At 38.7% G+C, this 22,979-nt stretch overlaps 1 protein-coding gene across 5 annotated transcripts in view; it reads right to left on the minus strand.

Moving 5' to 3' along the window:
- The window catches only part of MOCOS (molybdenum cofactor sulfurase), a 229,537-nt gene that overhangs the window by 21,253 nt on the left and 185,305 nt on the right, over positions 1–22,979 (minus strand). For 4 of the 5 annotated variants that reach the window (XM_062610979.1, XM_062610978.1, XM_062610977.1 and 1 more), the window contains exons 7-10: positions 17,928–18,044; positions 14,673–15,119; positions 6,857–7,019; positions 684–765 (exon numbers count right to left, since the gene is read on the minus strand). In XM_062610979.1, the coding sequence (XP_062466963.1) occupies positions 684–765; positions 6,857–7,019; positions 14,673–15,119; positions 17,928–18,044 (809 nt within the window). The remainder of the gene's footprint in view (positions 1–683; positions 766–6,856; positions 7,020–14,672; positions 15,120–17,927; positions 18,045–22,979) is intronic. The other variant, XM_062610982.1, reaches the window with a different exon arrangement.

Raw genomic sequence — 22,979 nt, forward strand, 5'->3', positions numbered from 1 at the left:
CTGGGAAGTACTTAGACAAGATGATGGATAAACAGTTCACCAAAAGGATATCAATTTATTCATAATGTTATATTTGCCTGAAGTGGCATGTCTCTTGATTAGAGTTAATGTTATTTTGCATGCTTACCCGAAATCTTCCCAAGATAGTTAAGGGGACACTGATCAACATGGATGGTCAAAACAAAATTAAAAAGGGTTGTAAATATGGAAAGCTGCTTATAACTTCAGCAGGTTCTAGCAATTTTCAATCTGTGCATCACAAAATGGGAAAAGTTGCCTTCATCATTACTGTCAAATGAAGGAATTAAATTCAAGTTCTGTTGAAGCATCCAGCTGGCATTTGGAAGTACCTGGGGACACCTTTCCCTCTTCTCATCCTTGGAGCAAATAACAAAAGAAAAGATCTTCCTTCCGTTATTCAAGTGAGTGCCAAGTAGTCACAGTCTCTTACAGCATCCTTCCCCCCTTTTTCCTTTTTATTATTTTTTACTGTTTTCCACCAGATGCGCTGGACATGCCAAATCGTCTACTAAATCTGTTTTCTCCTGATCCACCAAGTCATTCATTGCTTTCCATCCCTCCCCCCTTTAAAAAAAAAGGGATTTCTGCCCCTGCATGTCCACCCAATCGTGTCCTCAGTGTCATTACAGGGATTTTCAGGTTTGTTTCTTCTCTGTTCTCACCTGTGTGAACAGACTTTGCTCTCAGAGATCACAGTCTCTTTTCCAGTATTTTCTTCTAGTGATACGGATATTGGGTCCATGCCTAGATGGGCAAAAAACAAGCCATATTTAATTAAAACATTCATGCAAAATCATAGGGTCATGCAAAAAGTTCTTATCTTCGCACCTGTTCACAATCACAGCAGCCTCCCAGATAGCATGACAAAAATCTTTTCTTTTTGCTAGAATTACATTCTCTGCCTGCAGGTGGCTCCAAATGATAATGCAAAGAACAAAGGCTGTAGATGACCTGGGTACGCAAGCCACATTAAGGGATATACAGTTTCAGCTTTGAGTAACTTCATTCTCTCTGTATCTCAGACAATGAAACTGGCACTGAATTCCTGTCTCAGTGAAAGGATGAGTTTATCACTGTTGTGGCCCCTCTAGCAAATCAGGAGATGAGTTCAGATTGATGTTTTTTTAGAGTGGTGGGATAGAGTGATCTGAAAGATGAAAGATGAAAGATGGAGGAGGGAAAGGTAAAAAATAAGCACAGACTGGTCAAGGAAAGAAATATAATGTATCGTATAAAACTACAATAATTTAAAGTTAATGTGTATGGAAACCACTAATGAGAGAGCTATTCTCATCTATCCATCTCTAAAGCAGATAAGGAACCCCTGGTAATGATCTGTGTTAACAACTTCTTCCCTAGTTTTCTTATCTTGAACAGAATCAGCCAAAGAGATGGAAAGGCTACTGTGGTTTACTAGAAGCAAAAAGAAAAGTTATACTATTTTGCTTTCTGTTAGCTGAAAGCAGTAATTTCAAATGACAGAGTTTTAGTGTGTGGCTGCAATGACTTCAAACTCTTTTCCATTATACTGCAACATATAGCAAAGACTTAGATCTCCAATATCCCAGCTTTATAAAAACATACTTTGATTTCACCTGCTTCTTCCTGTTTATATTGTAGGACAAATAAGAATAAAGCTCTACCAGCTCTGTGATATGGTGAAATCAAATTGTTTTATTCTCTTCTGGAGAGTAATGAAATGTAGCTTTGGTTCACTATACCCCAACTATCAGATCTGTTCCATGTACATTTTACAAAACAAAGTTGTCTACTCCTTTCTTAGTTAATGATGTTTGCATACTTCAGAAGTGAAGACAGAGAGGGAAAAGATAGGCTCATTTAGGAAAATAAAATGGAGTAAATGCATTGAACTCGCAGCAACCTGAAAAAGAAGCCAATGTTATCACTTTATAGAGTAAAACTAACACTCTAGTACTTTGAGACAATAAACATTAGCATCTTTCCTTCTGGAAAAGAAGAGGATAAAAGGTTTAATCCTGGATGCATCTTTAGCTGTTGTATCTTTTAAAAATACTTTCTAAGCAAGGCATACTCACAAAATTTCTTAAAGTAGAGTTCTGGGGCTTTAAAAAGCCCCATGTTTATACACCAGCAACTGTATCACATTTTTATTGAACAGTACACATTTTACAGTGATGTTTAGGTCAGTTGAACATTGTTAATTACAATTTTATTCTAACTTAAGGCAAAAAATAAAGCAGAATATTGCCAGTTACTAAAATGTAAAAGCTGTCATTCTCCATGGTCATTGGCTTGATAATAAAATTCACAGATGTGCTCACAGTATTAATATAAAAAAAATTATTCTTGTCTTTATAGTTCCTATTTTCAGTCAATGGGAAAAAATAGAGGTCTGTTATTTCAATAGACTGAAATATAAACTATTCATGTATATTCTTTCACCAGTGTATGCACTTAATTCCCATTATTTTTATTGGCAGTAGCACATGACTATTTGAAGGCACAATAAACTCCATAAAGTGTAATTAGTTGCTCAGTTTTGCTAACATCCTTCTACTCCAACTTTAAAGGGCCTTCACAACACTCAGAATTTCTCCCTCTCTGCAATGACAAACCAATGCTCAACTTGTCAGAATAATGCTGATTGTCAGCTGAATTCGAAAGAGAGAAATTAGTCTTCTACAGAAATGTACTCTCAGCCAAATACTCTGACTGACTTGTGCGTAGGTTAGGAAGAAACCCAGTGTAATCTGTGCCCCCATGTTATTTCATCGAGCAGGACAAGATTTCTCTTGATTCCCATTCAAGTGATAGGGCTTCTAGAAATAAAGGTGCTTTCTCCTGCCCATCTTCATTGCTGGGAGCCTGACCATTAAATGCTTCAGTGGAGATACAAGAAGTTGTTTTTCTCCATGGGAGCTTATTTAGAGTTGCACTGATTTTCTTAGGTCCGGTCCTGTGATTGTAAAGGTTCATTGAACTCTTCAAGTCAAACAGAATAGGAGATGCCTGTTAACAGCCATGTAGCCTAAGAAAATAATTCTGACAAAATTAATAAATGCAGTTTCTCAAAATTAAAATCTCGCTCCCTCTACTGAAGTGAAGTAAAGCTAGTGAGAAACCAAGCACAAACCCTTCCCCTGCCTCTGCTCACTTACCCACTTCCTTGGGGATCAGGGGAATGCCTGGAGCTCCTCAGCTGCTATGCAAGACAACTAATTTTGGAGGCATGCCAGGGAAAGATTATAAGCCTTCAAGCAGTTTGCTCTTATCTAGAGCCCCAGTCTGATGTCCTTGCTACCCACATTGGCTGCAGGATAGCACAGCTGGCTCAGGCAGACAGCGGGTCTGCCCATCCCAGGCTTGCTGTTAGACAAGCTACAGAGACACCCAATGTGCAGGGATTAAAGAAAGAACTTAAGGTGATGCCTCAGCACATGGAGGATTCAGCAAAAGGCGTCAAAGTAGTTACTGTCACACTAAATCATGTTGGCAATTTTATTTTGTTGGACAGAGAAGACTGAGAATATCAACCATATTGAAATAGAAGAGCCATAAACACATTTTCCACTAACGAAAAGTTCTAGAGGGAGAGAAAAGCATGTGCCTGGAGGGGGAGAGTGAACACGCATGAGTGTTTAAAAGTGGCACAATAAAGTCTTCAGCATCAGCTAATACCGCATCAGCAAAATGTTCTTTAAAAATGCTGCACGCTTCAGCTATGTGGGGTTCACCCCCCTTGTCTCAAGGCGTTTATCAGAGGCACCCAACCCAGCAGCACAGTTACCTTGGGCTCCCTCTGTTGGAGACATCTACACACAGCAAATCACGCTCCACATAGAAATCATTGCCACAGCCGGCTCTCACAAAGAGTGCAGATGATAACAGAGAAACTGGTAGAGAAAGTAGAGTGGTTACAGCCTCCTTGCAGAGGAGCAGGAGGAAGGCAGCTAGCTTCACAGCAGCTATCACCCACTCAGCCAGGAGCTGCTGGATTTTCATGTTCATCTGACTGAAGGGAATCAGTAAATAGGCAGCCTAAAGGTTTTGTCTTTCTTTTCCACTGCTGCCACCTCCCTCACCCACTCTTCACGACCATATATATGTCCCCATCACACTGAGAAGAACAGAGAAACTCTGCATGGGGACTGTGAGGGCAGGGGGAGGAGAAGGGGAATTGGAGAAATAAAACTCATCTTGGGAGGATGCACTATATTATAGCTAAGGAAAGGCAGTTTGGGTGGGAGGCATCCAGTGGGAGAAATAACTCATAAAGCAACAAAGCTGGAAGAGACCTGGAGGTGGCTGTACTCAGCAGGATAAGTGCTACAAATCAGAAATAACACTAGCCACCAACATAAGCCAATGAAGGCTTTGTGCTGCAGAACAACCAACCTGGCTCCTCACCACACTGATCACTGCTCCAGCTACACATACGCTTTCAGCTTCAGGTCCTAAATTAGCAACAAACTACTGACAGGTTGGTGAGAGTGGTGACAAAACCAATACTGATTAACACTCGATTTGCAAGGAAAGAGTCAACTTATCAAATTAAATCTGTCTGCCATGAAATAAGTGGGAGATACAGCAATGGCCCATGTATGTGAAGGGGTAAAAGGCAAAATTAAAATTTTAATACCAACAAACAAATTGTGCATTTAGTCTGCACATAAGGGGAAAGAAAACAGAATAAATCCTGGAACAACTTCCTACAGATTTGTCTTACCCTGCCGGTTTGTATGTGTTCCCATCACTGTGCTATCTTATGACCACTAACCTATGGAATAGTCTCCCCAAGAAAATGAGAGCCATTATCTCACTGTTGAGCAAGAAAAAAATGCCACAGGTTGCAAGAACGTCTTGACAGTGAAAAATAGCAGGACTATTATAAAAAGGGCCCAGACCAGTTTATGGGCTAGGATTATTGGTATCTACAGTCATTAAACAAAGAATAAAATTACTCCACTATTACACACTGGCTGTACCAAAGCAGGCTATAAATAAATGTTGAGCATTTTTCTATTAGAGTGTACTGGAAATCCGATCACTTTTCTTTTTTGGCAGAAAAATGATCCACACATGTGGTCAATCAGTTCTGGGTGGAAATGTTTCTCACTCTCATCGGAAAGAAGGTGAGTGACAATGAAAACTCCCAAAATGACACAAAGTAAAATGTGGGATTTAAAGGTGAATTTCACCTGGCCCTAACTATGGCAAGAGACTGTAAATCTCAGTGAGAAATGGGTACCCAGACTGTCAGTTTTGCCTGAGAAAACTTCCTCTGAAGTATGTCAGTGCAGGTATTATTGACAGGCAAACATTCTAATGGATATCCACTTGTCTGAACAATGTGGTACTAGCAAGGGAAAAAATGAAGAACATGTTTAAAAGAGCAGAACAAAACAACCAAGAGACCTAACAGAGCTAAGCCTCTAAAACTGTGAAGGATAAATGGAGAAAGTTTGGACAAGACTTCATGCTGTGTCTGAAAGCAAGAGGTATAGGCACAAAGGAAGAGAGGTGGTAAGGAACTGAATTTCTAGAAATAATATGCTCTGCAGCACTCAGCAATTTAAACATCATGAGGGAAGGCTGTCTATGCATCTGTACTACAAAAATTTGAGGTACAAGGTGATCCACACAGAATTGAAATGAATTAACAATACCTTTTCCAAGAAAGATTATAGAGGGACCAGCAGAAAATAGCAGCATGTGTTCCAATGAGCCAGTCCAATACCCAGGAAGAAACTAGATTGTGTTTGGGATCAGAAACACACACACAGAATTGCAGGAGACTACTGGAAGTACTTAAGTGTTCATTTTACAAATCTATTCCAGACAAAAGAAATCAAGTGGTCAGCCTCAATTTTATGAACAGTGCTCAGACAGCTGGGGAGGACAAAAACCGTAGTGTACAAACAGAAAGGAGATCATAGTTACAGATCCACTCATACGGATTTCTAAGAGAGAGAAAAAATGTGAATATAGGTTCCCTTGTTTTGCTCTTGCTGCTGAAAATGTAGGCATATATATTATTAATGGTTAAGACATACAGGCTGAGTAAATGTGAGACCCCTGGGAAATGATGAACAGCATTCAGACACATGCAAACTCAGCATAATCAACTACTTTGTGGAATACAAACCTGTTCCAGTGCCCAGTGATAACAGCACTGTTAGCAAAATAAATAAATTGTACCCCCAGCTAAAAAGGGCTTCCCATAATGATTGCCATAAGGTTTGTTTTTTTTTTTTTTCTGTTCTTTTTTTCCCCTCAGCATAGTATAAAAAGAGTTTTGATGTCCAAACACCCTGAAATATTTGCCTGCTAGTGCAAGTATTTAACTGGGTTAAATATTGCCTGGTCCTCATTTTAATTGATACTAATTTCCACTGAAGACTCTAGCCTTCTAATCCCACATCTGGAAGGAGGAGAGCTATAAAATGAGAAGGTCTTTGGCCAGGCTGTTTGATGTTAGGCTGCTGTTCCTTTGCCAATAATAGTCCCTTCAGGTTGGTGAACTTCAAGATTTGGATAGATACACTAGTCAGTAGGTTTCCACATCTGTCAGTTCATTAGTCTTTCCTGGAGCATCCACTTCATGGTTGCACATAGGGAGTCATTGTCTACTCGCCACCTGTCCCAAAAACAAGCTAGGAAACTACCCAGGGCTGTATATTGCACTGTGGGTATATTGCACTGTGGGCTTTCTTCATCCACAGCTTGTAGCAGAATGTGTCCCTGAATTCAGAAGAATACACAGCATTCAATATTTTGTTGGGTACATGCAGGTGTCTCTGCCTAGAAATTTGACACCAATAATGAAGATGGAAAATATATTTCGTTTACTAACCTTCTGCTTGAATTACCATTATTTTTTTCTTCAGATCAATTGAGGGATTTATAAGACACAATCTTGGCTCCTGCTTCTGAGTTATGCAGACTCCGTTCTGGTTTACAACCATCCAGTTTCGGTCATAGAGCAAACCCTGGTTTCCTACTGGCCATTCTGTAACCTGAGAAAGTATCAGGTTTAGAAAATGTTATTTGCACTAACAGATTCATGCTGAAAAGAAAAAAGAAGGAAAAGAAACCTCTAAAGAAATTCTTTGAAATCAGGGAAACTTGTGCAAGCCAATGTCAGCCTTTAATAAAAGAAGCCTTAATTGCAAATCAAAGATAAATATATCACTGCACAAAGCTGACAAAATGGAATTAATAGAATTTGTTACATATTATCATACACTTTGATTTCAAAGAGCTATAAGAATGAACAATGTCTGAAACACTCTGAAAACTGCTTTCAGTCTTATACTCATCCATTTTTAGGACCTCTCCCCTCAGCAATTTTCTTTTAATTTACAAAGCATGGGCATTTCATGGGAGTTGTATGAATTCAGGCAAAACCAAGCAAACAAAAAAGCAAGAGAAATGTGAAATGCAAAATTCGAAAAAACCTTATTTTTCATAAAACTGGAACCACTTTATCAATGAATCCACTTGAGAAAACTTCCACCACTGACACTTTTGGTTTAGCTAGGAGCATAATAGTTTCTCCGGATCTCCTCACAACAAAGCACATTGTCTTCTTTGCTATCTGTTCTTCCACTACTTCTATAAAACTCTTTACATCCAATAGCCCATACAAGCATATTGTCCTTGTTTTCATGTACATTTTTTCTGGTGAAAAGAACATCTGTTACTGATGCTACACAGATGGTAATCATGAAATCCAAAAAGAGAGCAATTTTAGTAATGCCTTTGGGTGATATTAATAACTGCTTTCTCCTTCAGAATGTTAAAATATTAATACCATTCAACATAAAGTTGGGCATTTAAACATAATGCTTCAGCTCATGTATACTTTCTAGTCATGGTTGAATATGGAGAAAAGTTAACTACAGCTGAACTTTGTTGAATTCTTGTAGAAAAACTTAGTGCAGCTCACACGAATTATCTGGCAAAAGACTAGCAAAAAGCATTGTGCAAAAGATATGTCAAGCACAGCCTGATGCTCTGAAGAAAAGCATTGCTGGAAGCACTGGTTAGATTAAGTAAAAATCACATTCCTGTTTGACATGTGCTCTATCTAAAACCTCGGAGAACCCACAACAGCCCATCCTTATAAACTTCTCCAGGTTTTACAGGAGCCTACAGCAGTAGATTGACACTGATGGTCTGACTATGGAAAGCTGAGGGCAGGTGCTCTGAAACTGAAAAATGAAAGCATTAAAGCTGAACTCCGAATACTTGGCTTTAGTGATATCAACTGTAATGAATATAGAAAATACATGGAAATTTTTAAAGAGAAGAAACATATTTTATCAACTTAATTTATAATATTCTTTGGCAGGTTTTTAAATGAGCAGGGATGAAAAATTCAGTCAAAAATTGAAACTTTAGCTTCAATTAGTCTGACAGTGTCATCTGCAACCATGTTGTCCAAGCACTTCTGATTGTCAGCACCTAAATGATGTGAACCTTTGCCCTGTCTTTTTAGAAGAGGAATGATAGCCCAAGGACTGCAATATTAGATGAAGAATAGATTTTAATTCTTGCTGAAAATTATATTTGGAGAGGCCAGTATTTCTTGGTTATCCCATATAGTTAGATTACAAAATTCATTTGAACAGCTGGTGATCATCCGCGAGCTTCAAGAATTTCCTGCTAACAGATCTTCCTTCCAAAACAGAAGATCACTAATACATCTTTCCATGGATAAAACAGGTCTTTACAGTATTTGCAAGATAAAAAGAGCAGAATAAACTAAAAGAGCAGAAAAATGGAAAAAAGAGCACAAAGATTCCTATCTCCCTATTGTAACGTCCAGTTGATTTGGTTCCACTTCAGGACAGCAATCTTGTTCAGGAAATAGCGTGTTTGCTTACCCTTCACTGAAGGCAAGAGGTTTATGAGCAAAGCAAAACATTCTTTAATCAGAACTTCTGCTAATTCTTACATGCTGATAGGCACTGTGGGGAAAGGCCAGACAACTAAGGTAGCATATAGCTGGAAATGATCAACACCTTCCATTCAAAATACCTCTGGTAGGTCTGAAATAACTAATTCACTTAACCACGAACTCAAGGCTCCACCATAAGATGCAGCACATGACTATAGGTCCTCAGCCCAGTTTTTCCCTTCCTCTGGCTATTTGCTATAATAGTGAGATCATATACACATGTACCCTGCACTGAGTCTCTGACCTCTCATGGGAGTCCTTCTGTACACTGTCGAGTGCCTTACTTCCTCTCCAGTTTTCAACTTACTCTATTGCACGTTATCCTGGGTTCAGCAGTAGCAGTCATTTTTCTCCTTCTTAGTAACTGCTGCAGTGCTGTGGTTTTGACTTTAAGCCTGGGAACAGCACTGATAACACCAATGATTTTAGTTGTTGCTAAGTAATGTTTAACTGACCAAGGACCAAGGACTTTCTGAGTTTCATGCTCTGCCAGGGAGGAGGAGGAAGCAGGGACAGGACACCTGACCCAAACTAGCCAAAATGGTATTCCATACCACAGCACATCATGCCCACTATATAAACTGGGGGCAGTTACCTGGAAGGGCTAGATCACTGCTTGGTCGTGCTGGGTATCGGTCGGTGGGTGGTGAGCAGTTGTATTTTCTTCCCTTGTTATTTCCCTTATCATTATTATTGTTGGTGTTAGCAGCAGTGGTTTGTGTTATACCTTAGTTACTGGACTGTTCTTAGCCTGTGGGAGTTAACATTCTTTCCATTCTCCTCCCCATCCCTCTGGAGGAAGCAGGGGGAGTGAGAGTGCGTGGTTCTGGGTTGCAGACTGGGCTTAAACCATGACACATGTGTTGCTAGGACCCCAGTAAATAAAGCTGCAACAACACAAGAACTGTGTACCCTGCCTTGGACAGATTGTCACAGACGATCATGAAACAGAGCTGGTTTATTGCTAATACTGATACTGGAGATGAGCGTGGAAGAACATATGTATTTCTATTCTTGGTACTTAGGCTTGTGACCTGTGTAGACTGTCTCCTGCTATTAATTCAGAGAGGTTGAAAGGTTTGTTAAATAGTTACACACAACTGAATAGAGCAGTTCAGACAAAATCTGCCAGCTCTGCTTTCATGTGAGACACGAAAAGAGTGGTTCAATTCAGCTCCCTCAGATTATGTCTGAGATATCTGCTCAAAGCTAACAGATATGACACAGGCTGTAAAGACAATCCACATCCATGTAGATCAGCAGAAGGAGGTCAGGCAGGGCACTCAAAAGTGACTAAATACCTATATTCAGGCAACCAATAAAGTAAAGAAAACAATGAAGCTTACTGTGAAGTAAAATAAAACAGGTTAGCATACACTGCAGTAAGCAATACGTAACTTCTAGCTTGATTCCCTGAAGTTGTCTGACTATCTCTGACTACTGAGACAGATCAAAAAGGGAAACAGAAAGAAAGAAGGGAGACCATCATTTTACTGATAGATGTTAGCATACACCTTCATTCCCAGCATGGCAGGTGGGCTAATCATCCAACGTAAGTTCTTCTCAACCTGCCATAAACAAGGATCATTGTATAATACATGGTCTTTTCCTGTCTGCTTTAGTCCCTTTTTCTTCTTGTAATATAAAAATATCCATTGCAAAAACATGGTGGGTTTTATTTTATTTTACTTCCAGAATTTTCTTTAAAACTTTTTGGGCTGTATTGCTCCATAGTTCATAGCAATGTCATCATGAAGGCTAACACAATTTTTGAACATATTGAAGGAATCACTGAATAGGTTTTAAATTATGTAAGTTTAAAAATGTTAGTGGTCTTGCATATAATTTATCCAGTGATTACTAGGAATTTGCATTGTATTTTAAATTAAAGGCTAATTTGTCTTCTATGTTGAGATGCAATTTTTGTACTGTGAAAATTACTGGAAAAATAATAAAGTTATTAATGTTTAAAGTCTTAACCTTTTCCACTGGACACATTGCATTATGTAATTATGCAAAATTCATTGACATGAGAGATGTTCATGTTTAAAAATGCATGTTTAAAACACGGTTTTCTGTTGGAAAGAAGAAAAAAGTACTCTGGGATAAAGATTACTCCTCTTCTGTACTTCTGCCCAGTTAACAAAGAATTGTTAAGGAAAAGAAAGTGTATTTAAGAAGCTGAGTTAGAACATTCTGCCCTCCAGTTCCTGAGCCATGTGTACAAACCCCATGGCACAACACTGAACAGAGATGGTCCCATGGCCAGGAGCACTTTATAAAATGCTGTAGGAACTAAGTGACTTGCAGAAGGCTGATCTTCATGCCAAGCTTCATCCTCCCAGCTGCCAGTGCATGCTGCACTCTCATTGTCTCTGGAGGTCAAGCGCCTCCCATACCAAACCACTGTTTAGTGAAGACAGAAATCAGAGTTTAGAAGAGGAGGAGACGATCTGACTCCAAAAAGGAGATCAAACAGCTGTGAGTTTATACTCACATCCTCATCGAGCTTGTCTTGCTGCCACTAATGAAGTCATCTATTCTGCAACCAGTAGGTTAGTGGGCAGATTTCAACAGCAGATGGGCTGGGTACTGCACACCCAAGTGAGCTGGAATTTTCCACTGCACATATTATTTTAGGCAAATGCAAGTGATCATGTACTTACAAAGCCTATTTAATACACATGCTAATGGTCTGACCTCCCATACCAGCAGGAGGCCTGCACTTGAACTTAAAAATCTATGAGATTTGATCTCAAGTATCTAAGCATCACACGACGAATGAATTTATTGCTGCCCAGTATCTAAACCCCTTTCCCCTTTTCACAGCAGCTAGCTTAGAGCCCTATAACTAATAAAAATGGAGATACATTTTTTGACTGGGAAAATACTTCCTTAATTTTCCAGCAACTGCAAGGCATCTAAACGTTTTTTAGATTTAAAACATGGAAATGAATTTCAATGTTTGGATTCTAAACAAAGAACAAGGAAACTACAAGCTGCACAATTATTACTACAGAGGTTTATGAGTCTGCTAAAGTAAGGACATAATATAACGCTAAGTGTGAAGTCCGTATGACAAAGACCACTAAGAGAATGGCAAAGGAATAATTTTCTATAGTATTCAGCCTTTTCATGGTCACGCCTAGAGATGTTGGTATAATCAGTATTTTAGAATGCAAAATGATTTTCAGGATTTGATGTCATCTAATTGTGGCAAGGTTTCTTTAGCATGTCTTGCTTCAAACTCCAGTGCATGTAGCACAGGTTATTTTCCTGTTTTAAGGTGGTACAGGCTGAAATTGAAGTAATGACATACATATATCTGTGGAGGCTGGTGCACTCTGCAATTAGCAATGGTGTGGGCTTGGAAGTGATGGCTTTCTATTCCACTTGTACCTGTGGGGAAGAGATCAAGCCACTGCCTGATAAGGAATGGGGTGAACTGAATTTTGAAGCTCATTACAAATAGTGGGCTGTATGTTACCATTTTTACCTCCTCTATAAGCAGACAATGAGACTGACAGGTTATAAATGTATGACAGGTGTAGAAATGCCACTCAGACTTTGGGAATTAAAAAAATGAAGAATGCCTCGTGGACAGGTAGAAAATCACAAAAGCAAACACACTTTCTTTGGGGGTTTACTTCAATGCAGAAAATATTGAGAATCAAAATACTTTTGACTCCATCTCCTGGCCTCCTCTCCTTATGCATTGAAAGGTCTTTGTCAGAGCATGCATTAGGTCAACTTTACTGTCCTTTCACATGTACTCATGTATCTTCTTTGAAACAAGTGGAAATACGCAAGAAACACTCTTTGAAAAGAGGAGGAGAACTAAATGCTATTTGTCGTGAACTTCCAGTCCCTTCCAATACCATATACTAAATCCAGTATATATTTAATTGTATGTCACACTTTGGCAATACAAGCTCTGACAGTGCTGAGCTTCATGGCTGATGCTTTGTGATAAAAAGCATTGACTTCACTCCAGGCATGCAAAACTAAACCTCATAATGTAATTACAGTTTTAATATCTATTTTTAAACTATTCAAATCAGCTAGTGTTAGCTGTGCAGTCCAAGTTGCCTTGTATTCCTCATGTAGTTAATGTAAAGAGACAGAAGTATCCAGGAACAATTAATATTTCCTACTGCAGAAGCCTCACTGCTTACAGAATACTATCTAACTTTAGAGGGGTAAGTTGAGGTAAGATAAGACCTGCTTTCACAACGGGCCCATTAACACATGCCTGGCACAAGAAGTATGCATGAGGCATGGGGATTTTACCCTTTCCATATAAAATTGCAGTTCTGTCTGCCAGGGAGTACCAGGTTTGTATGAATACATCACCTAGAGTTGTTCCCCCTTGCAGAGCTCAAGGAGAAGAAACCTGGATCAGCTTGTGGGGAAACATAAGCTTTCTTTCATGCTGAGGTACCTCTTACCTGCTCACGGGCACAATCACTTCAAAGGCTTCCTAGAACTGAATGTTGTGGTATGTATCTCACAACACCAGCCTGAAAGCTAAAAACAGAATTTAACCCCAAAGGGGCCTGAATACTGCTACAGCATATTTCAGCAGCTTCTGTAGTGGGCTTCTGTAATACAGCTATAACAGTACAGCTATAACAACTGCAACAATATAATGAAAGTTAAAACATTTTCACAGGAAATGTGGGATTACTTTGATTTTCAAAACAGTTTGATTTAGTGGGAGGTTTACAAGGGGTGGATATTGTTTGTTCCAGTCTCATTTGATGCCCAAGATTGTGCCTCTGAATTATAGACATCACAAGCCAAACCAAATTCAAAAATACAGATGTTTTGTTGATCATTTCGCAGTGTCTGCCTTAATTCCTCATCCCTTTTTGCATTAAGAACAAAAATAATAAATCATTACCAATTCAGCTGAGAAGCCATATTTTAAATGCAGGTGATTTGTCACTGGATTTGACCCCAATTTTCACTGAGATGTGAGACAATGACCTACGCCAGTACGTGTTCATAGGGAAAGTTATACTGCTATTGACATTCATTAAATCACTTCCCAGTATGGCACTAAGCAGAGTCCCATTCTAGGTCATATGTGGGCCATACACCTATTTCATCTTGAATTATTAAAAAAAGAAAAAGTCACAGCTAAGGTGACGATATTATTAACTTGGTAAAAAAGCAATTAAAATCTTCCAAGAGTGAACTTTCAAATACTGTAGCAACACTTAAATGCCATATTTCTGTTGCAAATGTATTTTTAATGATAACATTTCTTTGTGATGCAAATCAGCCTCCTCTCAATTATAGCATGTTAATCAAGTTTTTTCTCAATTGCTGCTTACCCATCAATGCCTACAAGTCCATCACAAATGATTCTGTAAAAGCATACTAATTACTTGATTATATTTTAGTCAAGTTTTGCAAATCCAACTGTTTTCTTCAAGACTGCACATTACGTGCAGATTTGTCTGTTGGGAGGCAGGGGAAAGTAGAAGATACATTTGCATCCTGCAACTTCAGCCTAATTGGAAATCCTTTAAAGTACCTTAGCATTTAGGACTTGATCAAAATTGGAAAACAGGAAAAATGGGTAGCCACTCGCTGCTTCCTATTATCTCATGCACATGGTATTCCTGGTTGACATATCCGACAAGAGTAAGATAAAACACAAGGTTGAGATGAGTATTCAAGAATGATTCAAAGTGCATACCTCAAATGCAGAGCAGGATTTAATTGGGTAGAGATAAATGTTGGTGACAGTGATGGGCTTGCCACCTCTTCTATATGTTGGTATTGCAGTCTCAGAAACAGCTGCCCTTATGCTTTCTGCCTCTGCCTGTGGTGGCTGCCTGCTGCCAGTTGTCATTGTCACAGAAGAGTTATTCCTGAGTTCTGTGTCCGAGATGTGTGATATTGGAGACAATTTATCTGCACTGTTAAAGGAAGGGCGGTCATCTGGGACAGACTCTGTCGTCAGCGTTGTAACAGAGGACTGGAAAGGAATCTCAGCATCTGATTTGGAAAGTCTGATGGCTATGATGAATTTCAAAAAAGTCTGTGCATCTTCAAAAGAAGACATGTAGCCAAAGGATATTCTCACAGAACCAGTGGGACGTCCATCGACTAGGTCTATATCATCTCCACAGACATGGCCAGCCTAGTTTGAAACAGGAAGAAAACCCAAGCGCTATTATGACAGACTGTGCTTTATTTCCCTCTAATTTTACAGTTATTCATAAGTTTCTTAATTCTAACCTGAAAAACTGTTTTAAAATATACAAAGTTAACTCATGAGTACAGGCTAAAAATGGAGAAAAAAATCCCAACTATTATTATTCAAACTGAGAAGAAGTTTGTTATGAGTTGCTTGTCCTATTTTACCCTAAGGCAAAAGAGACTTTTCAAGAACACATCTAGAATCACAAAAAGGTTGTGTGCCCTAAGATGGCCTCTTAGCTAGGGTAGTCTCTAGGTATATTCTAGTCTCATCTACGTAGTTCACTGTGATTTAAACTGGGATATTACATTCAGAGAAGTGAACGAACCATGAGAGTGCTGATTCTTTTGTTGCAGTTTTCTTCATATTTGCTATCAGAACAATTCCAATTTATATTATCAGAGGCTTATTCGAGGCTTGTGTTAAATAATCCAATGGACAGCTATACATCTGAGAACTGGTCTGGGATATTAGCAAAGCAGAGACTTGCATCTAGAGTTCCAGCACCCAAAGTGACATCCTTTGTCATTGGGATGTTCAGCAAATCTGTCTTGCTGACCCAGTTAGCACATTGCTTTCACAAGGGAGGAACTCACCTTCCCCCTAGCGCTTCCTCCTTTGGAGAATACAGGCTTCCACTCAAAAAATTTTGATTGAAAAATCCCTCAGATACCCCAATAGTGACCTCCATGTAGGTGCCCCTCTATTTGATAAGTCTTTCATACAGCACTTGCTGGAAAACTCTCCCTTAAAGCAGTTTCTCCTTCAGTAAGTGGGTCAGTGAATGCTGCTACTCACCTCCAGTGAGATAAGCTAGAGAACGCCTTTGTTCATCCATCTAACATTAACTCAATGGACACAAGATTTAGTCCTAAATCAGTATCCTTATTCCTATAAGTGCAGCATAGTTGTTTTTCTTTTCCCCTCAGAATTTATTTATTTATGCATTTTCTGTTACATAAAAATGGAAATGTAAATAGTTCATTTACATGAGGGATTTTTAAAGCAAGAAATGTAATGGTTCAATGAACATCGATGCCATTTGTGCAAGGAGAAATAAAAAAACCCAACCCTGTATGTCATAGCATGCAATACGGTAATAAATATTTTAATGCAGTGTGATGTAGTTTGTATCCTTGACAATGGAGCAGAAGCACTACTTGCAAAATTAGGTTGCATCTGTTAATATATATGTAACCCTTTGTCAAGTATTGATTGACTGACTGAGGAGAGGTTCCTGCTGTACAAATAAGTAAATGAGTTCCTACGTAACATCCTAAGAAAACTAACCACACCTCTCCAAGGACCCTTGAGGACAGAAAGTCCTCTCTCACAGGCATTCTATACTTGCAAGTCTTCCTGAAGGAAGGAAGAACACACATTCAGCACCCTGGGAAAAAGTGAAACCAAAGTATACGTGCATATAAAGTGACAAAAGGTGCCTTCCCCTATACAGAAATGTTATCAATAATTCATTCAGATCCTTCTTAAAGGACTGATGGGAATGGAGCATCCCAAAATAATGACTGCTTGACTGCACCACCTCATCATACAACTTTTAGCAGATAAAGCACCTCTTTATAAGTTTAGGTTTAGACTATCCCCATTTAAATGATACAGGCCTGCAGGAGGCCAAGTGCTTCTTAGCATATAAGGAAATCCACACAGCTGGTCATCTGGCATTTTGCACTTCAGCAGAAGGATAAACCTTTTTCTCCTTTCTCAGAGGAGAGAGGTTCCATAGTAAATCAAAGTACCATTTTGCCAAGGAAAGTGTTAAAGAGCTCTTCCCCTTTAAGAACCTGTGTGATCAGTCTTGCATGTAAATGTATTTGCAAAAGTTATATGAATGTCTCCAAGAAATAGTAAGGGAGCTACAATATCAATACAGCCATTATAATTTTTCACCTTTTGAAGAATACCATTAATAAAATTTTGGATTGCTCTGCATTAATTTACTGCAATTTCAAACTCTGATAAATATACAGACATGAAGCCTCCCCCGCTTCATTGTGATATATCCTGTCATACGTCTTTTAATGACAACTTATGGAAAATATTAGTCATCTAGAAAACAGTCTTTACATTCATGTTCTAACAATCTAACTCACCAGTTAGCTAGGTGGACGTCATCTAAATTTACTACACCCTTTGAGATTCACTGTGTATTCCCATTTATTGTTTCTTATCCAATTTTTGTATGCCTTTTAAACTGTAACATCCAACAACAATAGGTCTATAATACTTAAATGATATTAAGTACAATTAAGTGTACTAAAGGATCAACATGAGATGAATTGTTCAGGAACTTCTGTTCTGCAGGAGGTCTTGTTTTCATGTAATTCCAAATCAGAACAAGAACCCACAGTTTCATATTTTCCAGTGAGATAAAGACAAGCAACACATACTGCTTTGGGTCCATCACATGATTTTGCTTCAACACCCCATTTCACTGAACTGAATTCCAGTTCAGTTAGTTCTTTAACATGGCAATTGAGTTGAAAGGTCAGAGAAAGCAAATAAAATTTACCATTATTCTTAAAGTTGCAGAGACTCAAAACCACAGGAGATAATACACCTACTTTAGCTTTTAACTGCTTAGGATTCTGTTTTTTTTTGATGCAGAGACAGGTTGTCTTTTCCCCTTCAAAGCTCCTGTCTTTAGGAAATTCAGAACTGGGAGTCAGAAGATGTCACCTGGGTCACTGAATATAGGTATTTTCCATGTAATCTCATTCAGACACTAACCTGCAAGTTCCTTTGTATGTCTTCATTGCTTATACCCAAATGCATTTGGCAAGCTCCTGTGTTACAGAAGCAACCTGTGCGGACATGTATGTTGTAAAGACTTGCCATCTTGTCCACCTTTCCAGTTCAGCAGGAGAGAAGACATAGGAGAGTAGAAAAATAGACATTTTTGAGTTGTGGTGAACAAGACAATATGTTTTAAAGGTACAAATCAATTTGAAGTAAATTACCTCTCTAAATTATTAACAACTTACCATAGCTTTTAGCATTCTCATAAACATTTAGGACAGAGGCAGAAATGCTTACCTTGGCACTGAGAGCACACAACACACACACACACAGAGCATATCAGTTCAGGTCCTGATCTTGTTAATGCTGGTACATGTGCTTAATTTTAAACCAATGAACAGGTTCATTCACATCAGTAGTGCCAACCGCAGGCCTTCAGTCAAGTGTCATTCAGTGTTTTGACAGAACCATCACCTACAACTGCCTCTGCAGTGACTGAAGAGAGGCCTCGGGCACCTGTTTGGTTAGCTGAAGAAAACTTTGTTCTCCAAGGATCTGAAACTGCAAGTTCTCATTACAGAAACTGACTGTATCTGTGGGATTTTGGCAGGCAAGTGCTTGAATAATCATCCCCCAGTAAACAATAACATCTGACAGAGCAGGGACTAAATTGGAATACCTCGAGTCTTCCTTGTACAACCACACAGTCTACCAAGTTCCAGGTGTACTTTTCCTTGTGCTGTGCTGTGTTGTTCTGTGTTATAAGATTTCCTTATTGTCCACTAAATAATGAATAGGCAGAAATATAATACTTGACAAACTGGCATAAATAAATTACTTGAGGGAATGAAAAGGATGTGCAAGAAGAACTGAGGCACACGTCTATGTGTGCTTTGGAAGGAGACACATAACACATGCACTGGGAGGGCAAGAGTGGTAGGATGGCATTGCAGAGAAGACATATGGATTGTCAGGGTTTCATAGCACAGCTAAGAAAAAATGGAAGTGCACTATAGGGATCCTCTTAGCACAGCTAAGAAACCGTGGAAGCACACTCAAGGGGTCTGTAAACACTTTATGTTGATTTCAAAAAGCAACAACAGCATCTGGTAAGGTTAGCTGAGCAGGTATAGCTACCACCAGTTATTTCTTTGACAACAAATGATGAACATTCTTAGTCTGGACTGGGATAGAGGGCAGTTAAATGGTCAGAAAGAAAGCATGAAACCTGGCACATCCTATCTCTGCCACAAACTTCCAGAACAGCCTTGCACAAGCTGCATTAACCTCAATGCTTTTGTGAAATAGAGAGCTGAGAGCTCTGAGAATAACCGTGCTGCAGACTGCGAGGAGCCAGCAGTACAAGTAACACAATCCTCCTCACAGTGAGCTCAGTCTCAGCTACACGCAGAGCAAGAGCTCAGCCTAAATGTGTGGTAATGCACTTTCCTAACTGTGAGCTCATGCTTTATCTGCCTGAGGTATCAATGCAAACATTCAATCCAGCTTTTCTAGACAGCTTAATCTTTATTGGTATTTATTATTTTTAACATAGATTCTCTTAGGAAAATAGGATAATAGCCAAAAAAATTCAGCCTATAATTCAGAATTTATTTTTTTCTCATGTGTGGGGCATAAATTACTCTCACAAAAATGTGCTATGTATACAAAACCCAAAAGAAATCCTTCATTATTATAGTGCACAAGAACTTATTATGTTCTGCACCACTAGTTCAGTTCAAAATGATTCAGTTCTTAAATGGAGATACAATCAAAATTACTCTTTATATATCCAGACTTGGAAAGCAAAGAATAGAATCAGTCCTGAGATTCCTATTCATGATTAATGCCTTGGAGAATATCCTGTGCTCAAAGCATGTTTCTCAAATCAAAGTTATAGTAAGAGGCATCTACTGAGAAAGACTGTTGTGGTGTCAGTAGCTTTGTTTTGTCAGAAAACTTCAATCTGGGAAGAGTGACATTTTCTTGACTTCTTTTTTCATTTAGATAAGAGAAGTTGTCATCCTGGCATAACATGGTTTGTCATGGTTCTAGTGACTTGTGGGTGGATCTATCATTCTGCTAATGATGACAAGCAAAGAAAGAACCGTGACAGATATTTCACTGCTGAATTCTTACAGTGTTTGGGCTTATTTGCTCAATATACAAAAAAACTTTTAAATATATCATCTTTTTATTATTACTTTTTGGAGAAACATTGTTGGGGCAGCCTTGCTTATCAAAGTGTATTGAGTGTAATGGATTATCCATGACACAACTTCAAGGAATTGTTAAAGAGATCTTTTTTAAAATCTTTTTAATTTTGTCAAAAAAAATATTACTGTTCTTTAATGAACAGTAATTTCTTTCTAGCTGTGTGACCCAATACCACTCTCCAATAACACTTTATGTTTTGATATATATTAATCTGTACAGTAGACAAGAATGATTGCTACATAAAGATGTATGAGCATTAGAGGATTATGGGGAATTGTGGTTCAGGAGAACAAAGATAAGTTATCCATAGCTTTAGTATTAATCATACTCTGCTATAACCAATGTGATAATGCACCCAGGTGTTGGGAACGTGATGCACACTTCTCATCACAAACAATGACACCATGTAAAGAATCATTAAGGGCAGTGCTGCCAATCTATCTGTCCCTTGAATTCATGCTTGACTTTCCCTTGGACATATGCTTTGATTTCTTCTTGTTTAGTTTCACCCCAGAAATATGCTACTTGGGGAGTTAATTTAATCTCTCTCTGCAGTGCTATTACATAGCAAACCAAATAGAACATAAAACATCTGCTACAGTTGTTTCAATGAAGAAAAGCTTACTTAAACAAAGCGCATCTTTAAAATTGCCATAAGGAGCAATAATGAATATTGAGCTCAGGGTTATGAAATACAGAACACTGCTTGCAGATCTGTCTGTAACAGCAGCAGCTGACTTTTGGGAGCCAGGAATATGTTCACCAATGAAGGCACAGAAGCATGAATGGTACTAATGGTAAGTACACAGCTTAATATCACAAATTGTCAGTTTTGGTGATTCCCTGGGTCTGATATTTGGAACTATTGTGCCTTAGTATTTCAGAGCTTGAAGACTACAATTAAACTGCAAAACACATGCAGAAATCTTGCTGTATTTTTACTGATTTCAGTCAGTGAGGACATGGTGATTAAGTCATCACAACATCCGAGAGTAGCTTCTGTCCCTTAGAGCCTGTTGGCATTCATTACTTTTTCCTGAAGCTCTTTCCTGTGGGCCAGGCCCTGTCAGTTACTTCACACCCCAACGCTTCTGGCATCATAGTGTCTTGATACTTGACAAGCAAAAGGTGCTTTCCACATTGCCAGGCCATGGTCTTCAAGTTTAATAAACACACATGAACAAAGTTCATCTAAACCAATTTTTAAAACAGCTTTGGTTTGTTTTTTTTTCTTTCAGAGATAATTTCTATTTTAAGCACAGCTGCCTCCCTCAGTGAGACTTCCTTTACTGTTGCCAGACTGACAAAATGCTCGCATTCAGAGTTGTTTTCAGTGCTCTCTCTGATAAATATTATGAAAATTTTGGGAAATTTTTAGTATAAAGAACATTGAAGTGGAGAAGGATTTTCCTGCTGGTTTTAATGCCTTATCCTACAATAATCCCCTCTTGGATATCCGGTATTTTATTTCACACCCAGAAGCTGGACAGCTCCGAAAGGAAGATGATCCTGGTGTGCTCGATCGCCTGTTCCCTGTCACACAGCTGCCTGCTGGCTTCGCTGCCTTTGCTAAATGACTGACTTATGCTACCCATTCACTTCAGGGCCTCTGTGACAGTCAGTTGAGAGGTGCAAGCTTTTCTCAGACTTCAGGATCCTTTGAATAGGTCTGAGAATAATAGGTAGGTAGAGATAAACTAAGTGATAGTAAAGATTTACAAATAGCTCATAGAATCACCATATATTCTGTGTTGGAAGGGATCTTAAAGATCATCTATTTCCAACCACACTGCCATGGGAGCAACTAAACTAGGTTGCTCAAAGCCTCATCCAATCTGGTTTTGAACACTTCCAGGGAAGGGGCATATTTTGCAGATAAGTTCTAATCAACTAAGCCTATGCTTTTCAATAAAAATGACAGATTTTTTAGGGACTCCTGCTGAAGTTGTTCCCATAGGATCTAATTCTGTAGCTCTTTTTCAAGCATGTACTTCTTATTTGTGCAAGCTATTTTACTGGGTATTACAAGAATTATTCATATGATAAAGGAACTTTTTATACTAAATCATGAAGTGTCCCAAAACCCTGAAAATCATATAAGTCAATACTGGCAGGTACTGTCCTTCAGGAACTGGGATTGGGATTTCTCATTCTACTTGCTACAATACCCAAATTTCAGAGAAGTTTGTCTGTCTGATAGATTTGCTCATTACAGGAATTGCACTGCACAACACTGATGGCTGGTTATAAAACAGGTTTCATGACAGTGTTCTCCACATCCACTGGTAAATTAATTCACTGAATCATAGCATGGAATTGAAGAGAAAGTAAGCTAGCTCTTTCTGTCACCCAGCATTTGACTGTGAAATGTTGCTTCTGATACAAACGCATACTTAATCTTGTTTAACACAGTTTAATAAGTAGGTCAGAAGGAAGAAAAAAAAAAAATCAGCACTTGTTTCTGAATCATTTAGTATGAAAAAAAGCATTTTAACTGAGTTACAGTATCATTAAACTGGAGTAACTGCATGGTCTCCTGCAACAGAGGCTTTTTTTTACTATCCCAGGGAAAAAATGTCTGTGTGGGCAGGTTCCCACCATATTGGTGAATCTGATCCTCTGCTTCTCATTGGATCTCCAACTGGAGAGTGGATCTAACTTTCTCTTCAGTCTACACCCATTCATCACTCACTTTGACCAAAATCCCTTTGGTCAGTAGATAACGAAGTATTGGTAGAAGGCAGTGAAGGATTAGACAGATTCTGAAAGTTACTGAAACTCTCAAACTCAGTGTCCCGATAGTGGAAATGCTTGCTTATCAGGAAC

This window comes from Pezoporus occidentalis, unplaced genomic scaffold (assembly GCF_034315485.1).
Source record: "Pezoporus occidentalis ecotype Australia unplaced genomic scaffold, CSIRO_AGI_Poc_V1 ctg15, whole genome shotgun sequence".
NCBI lineage: Eukaryota > Metazoa > Chordata > Aves > Psittaciformes > Psittacidae > Pezoporus > Pezoporus occidentalis.